Source organism: Oratosquilla oratoria, chromosome 29 (genome assembly GCF_046742065.1).
Source record: "Oratosquilla oratoria isolate Oo_2021 chromosome 29, ASM4674206v1, whole genome shotgun sequence".
In the NCBI taxonomy this organism is placed as follows: Eukaryota; Metazoa; Arthropoda; class Malacostraca; order Stomatopoda; family Squillidae; genus Oratosquilla; species Oratosquilla oratoria.
In genome coordinates this window covers 19000817-19005581 of record NC_134805.1, presented here as the reverse complement: position 1 = coordinate 19005581, position 4765 = coordinate 19000817, and the positions used below count along the sequence as shown (strand labels likewise).

The following is a 4765-nucleotide window of genomic DNA, read 5'->3' as shown; positions in this document are numbered from 1 at the left end:
AGTCTCAGCGTACGCTAGGATTGGTGATGTGGTGATGCATCTAAACAAGACCCGGAAGGTGCACTGACCAGCTTCCAGAACATCTTTAAGAAGGCAGAGGGGCTCCTCCAGGAGATCGGTTCATCACACGACACCATTCCTCTACCTCGAGTTTGCAAGCGCCAAACGCAGCGAGCAAATTTACCCTTCCAGAAGCTGAGGAGTATTACCGAAGATCTGTTTATGTCCCATTCCTTGACCATGTATTGACTGAGCTGCAGACCCGGTACAGGAATGATACTATTCCTGTTGGCTTCAAGATCAAGAATCTGCTCAGCAGCGCTGACAGAGATGTTGCTACTGTACTGGAAGTGGCAAAGGTTTATGAGGCTGACATCGAGACCTTGAGCCTCGTGAAGGCGGAAGCAGAGCGCTGGTATTCAACAACAATGAAGTTCGAATCCATTGGAGATGCCCTTGCCCACGCCCAGACCCGAATGTATCCGAACCTGGCCAAGCTCCTCCGAGTTTTGATCACGCTCCCAGTCTCGAACGCAGAGGCCGAGCGTTCATTTTCAACCCTGAAGCGACTGAAGACCTACCTAAGGAATACTATGGGTCAAGATCGCCTCAACGGCCTGGCGCTACTCGGCGTTCACAATGAAATCAATATTGAAATAGACAGTGTAATCAATGTATTTGCCCAAAAAAACAGGAGGTTGATGTTCGTGTGAGATCCCATGAACAATGATGTGTCATTAATGTAATTTAGATACTTTTATTAACAGGTTCAGAAGTTCATACACGTTTTTGTTTGTATTTCTGTTTTTTAAAGCTACTTTTATTTTTTATTACTTCCATGAGTCCATGTGCACTAACACTACACACGGATTCTGCAATAATTTATCTCTATGCGAAAGTATAACGCGTGCCAGTGCCTTATCACTGACTAGCACAAGCGTGTAACAATATAAAACGAATATAACATTCTATTATATATGTCTAAAATACAGAAAAATCTGAAAAAAATTATTAAGTATAAGTATACCTCAGACTTCTGATACATCAGACTACTCAGAGGAAGGAATTTCATTTTAGCCCCCCCCCCCCAATTTTTTTTTTTATCCTGGATCCGCCACTTGTCCAGAGGTTAGCAGTACACCTTTTGATTTGTAATGAAGATGGAGAGGACAATTGGCTGGTTTTGGCGAGTTGTAAATACCTACTTCTGTCACATTCACATTGGAAATATTATTGGTACGACCAAAAATTAGATGTAGCGACAACCGTCACAGCCTTCGTGGCCAGTTACCTTGCTTCCTAGTGCAGATCTCGGACTGGTTCTGAACAAGACAACTAGCTACGATCTACTAGAGTAAAATCCGTAGAACGAAACCGCCTTTTACTTGCTCCGCTACTTACATCGTTTCGAAAGTGTAGATCAAACCTTTATCTTTTACTCTCTGTCTCTCTCGTCCCCTCAACATATCTCTTTCTCTCTTCCTGTATCCCCTCCCCTCACGCTATATATCTCTCAATAACTTCTCCCGCTATCTCTCTCTCTATTCCTCTCTCTCTCTCTCTCTCACTCACTGTCTGTCTCCCTCGCTGTCTCTCTCTTTACCTCGCCATATCCCCTTTACCTTTCATACCTCTCCCCCAGCCTTATATATCTCTATCCCTCCCTCCTCTTATCCCTCACTCTCTCTCTCTCTCTCTCTCTCTCCCATCATCTCTCTTTTTTCTCTCTTCCCTCATCATCATATCTCTCTCTCTCATTGTCTTTCTATCCTACACCCCATCACATCTCTCTCTTTCTCTATCTCCCTCTTTCCCTCTTTCCCTACACCCTGTCATCTCTCTCTCTCTCTCTCTATCTATCTATCTATCTATCTATCTCTATCTCTATCTCTGCCCTTCCTGCCATATTTCTCTTTCTCTACCTATCCGTCTATCTCTCTCTCTCGCTCTATCCCACTGCCATCTCTCTCTCTCTCTCTCTCTCTCTCTCTCTCTCTCTCACTTCCCCTTCCCACATTCGCATTCATGAACAGTGTGTGGGGACATCTAAAAGTATCATTTCAACGAGCGCCAAATGAGCTAGCAAATGTTAAGATTGATAAATAAAAATGGCTCAAAAATCAACTATACTTGTGCCCGCCGGTCTTGTAGACGTTGCTTAGGCTTGACGAGGTGATAGCTTCCATAGTATAGAGATGTGTTAATTATCTGTATTAGCACATTTAGTCCTGTTCACGTAAATGATATATAATGTTTAGTTTTTAACCGTGGTTTTTATGTGACATGATAACTTCGAGCTTTCAAAGGCAATTCTTTCATTCTATGCGGAGAACTTTCTGAATATCACATTTCTAATATAAGATTTGTATTCGTTTCATGGCTTACTTCAAACACGGACACTCAACACACGGACACACACAGACAGACATCTCTTTAAGAAATTCTTTTGTCTTCTTTCAGCATCGGACACTGAGGATTGCGTTTCTGTTCCTGTGCACATGGGTCTCCTCACTGTCCGTGCTGTGATGACTCTGATCCTGCTGGTGATAGTGGTCTGTCTGGTACGACTGGAACGGAATGTATCCAGGGCTTCAGAGGAATGACGGAAGTGAGGGGCGCTGTGGACAAGGCCCTTCTTCTACGCCATCGTTCGCAGGAGGAAAGGAACGCTTCAGAAGGGAGGGACTCCACGGCCAATACCTTTCGGGTCGTATCGGTCGACAAGGGAGCGAGGCGACATTTTGCCCACTGCAGCCATGACTTGGTCGTCTCTCAGACAGGAAGAAAGATATATATCCTTCGTCCCGGGGTGGTGTCTTGACTTCCACTCAAGGGACTGTGTTGTTTCCTATTACTACAAGGCAGGAAATGTAAGGTAGAGAGGATGTATGTGTGTGAGGGGGAGGGGGGGTAAAGCGTAGAAAGAGTTGGAAACGGAAGGAAGTTGAAGTGGATATACAAGTGGGGCAGACCCAGTTGCTTCATTTTCTTGTTTTGTTTACCGTAATTTTTCCGTGGAACTTGAGTTTATTTTCGATTTTTTTCTGCTTTCTCTTCTTCGTCTTCCTCTTGCAGTTTTGGTTCTTAATCCAAGTTTAGTATTGTTGATAACTAAGCTCCTTAACCTAGTGTTAGCATATTTTCTAGTGCTTTTTATTTTCTTAAGGTAGTGTTAGTATTTTTTCCAATGTGTACGAGTTTTTTGTTGTTGCCTATTTTGGGCTTGAAGTCAATGGGGAAGTTACTGTGATTCATCGGTGTGGAGGTGAGGGTGGTTGATATCTATGTGTCGTACACACTGTTTTTTTTTATAAAGTTACATATCAATTAGAGAAAAGCATATAATGCCGAGAACATGATAATATTTACGAATTGTAATTAAGCATGTAATAATGATGGTAATGGAGATGGAGACGAACAACTATGGGGCGGTTGCGAGTTTCTTGGTGTTTTTAATATACACATTTGGGTTCGTGCGGGGTTCCATTGCTGAGTAATCTTGTCTGGGAATTGTGTTTTGTGTATTTTCTGTTTAAGTCCAGTGTGCCCTCTTTTATCAAATGCTTTTGTAAAGTCTCGTGATTACATCCGTGTTTGTGTCGTTGGTTTAAGGGGTAGAGTCTTCTGAAGTGATTCTTGTTGTTGGGAGCGAGGTGGGGAAGAAGGTGAGAAAGGCTGTTGTGAAGATAAGCAGGGCCTTCGAGTCAGACGTGTAATGATATCGTCAGAGGATTTCCTCAAGGGCAGGTGCTGGAGATGTCGGGGGACACAGGGAACCCATGGACGGAACGAGAATGCTGTTCCGCTGATAAGCTTATTTGCAATACGAGTCGGAAATAAACTCAGACTAAGTTTATGGAAGGTACACAATGATACTTGTCAAACGACTGACGGTGTGAATGTTGTCTGAACCAAGATGTTCTTCGAATGTTGAGTTTCGTGCCTTCAGATCTGCTCGTCACAGGGTACATAACAGCTTGCCATCGCACACTCGAAAAATGGATAATATCAAAAGCTCCGAGTTAGTGATAAAAGCTTTTTTATTTTCCAAGTGCTATGATCTCGATGACTTGAGTATTAATGAAGAATATATACTGATTTATTGTAATATGTCTTCCTTTTTAGCTGTTCTTTTCTTTATTTGGGCAGAGCGATTTTTTTTCTTTTGTAAAAATATTTGCTGCTTTTCTGTTAGTTTTTTGGCTGAGTGTATTTCTAGTATAAGCTTTGTAACATGTATGTATCAGTTAAGAAAAACTGTCAGTCCTACAGAGCGCTCTGGCGTACTAGGACCAGATAGATAAGAACAATAAACAATGAAATGAAAGACTCCAGTGTTTCTTATTACCACCAACGTCTACCTGTCAGACAAACCAAGGGCCATGACTACACTCCCCGCCCCCTCCACGCACCTGGCAAGGAGAGGGGTCAATTACACAAGTTGTCATAACGAGAGTACGAGCCAAAACTTACAGTTAAACCAACATATAGCCTAGGCTAGTCGCGACACAAATATATATATATATATATATATATATATATATATATATATATATATATATATATGTATATATACATATATATATACATGTATATGTATATACATATATATACATATATATATATATGTATGTATATATACATATATTCATATATACATATATATATACAGTATATCTATATATATATATATATATACATATATATACATATATATACACACACACATATATACATATATGTATATACATATATATATATATAT

At 41.0% G+C, this 4765-nt stretch overlaps 1 protein-coding gene across 1 annotated transcript in view; it reads left to right on the top strand.

The window, feature by feature from the left end:
• Positions 1 to 4329, top strand: part of LOC143040628 (uncharacterized) — a 21468-nt gene extending 17139 nt beyond the window's left edge. The window contains exon 4 of the mRNA XM_076211805.1: positions 2461 to 4329. Coding sequence (XP_076067920.1) covers positions 2461 to 2473 — 13 coding nt within the window. The 3' untranslated portion in view covers positions 2474 to 4329. The remainder of the gene's footprint in view (positions 1 to 2460) is intronic.
• Positions 4330 to 4765: the final 436 nt, after the last annotated feature.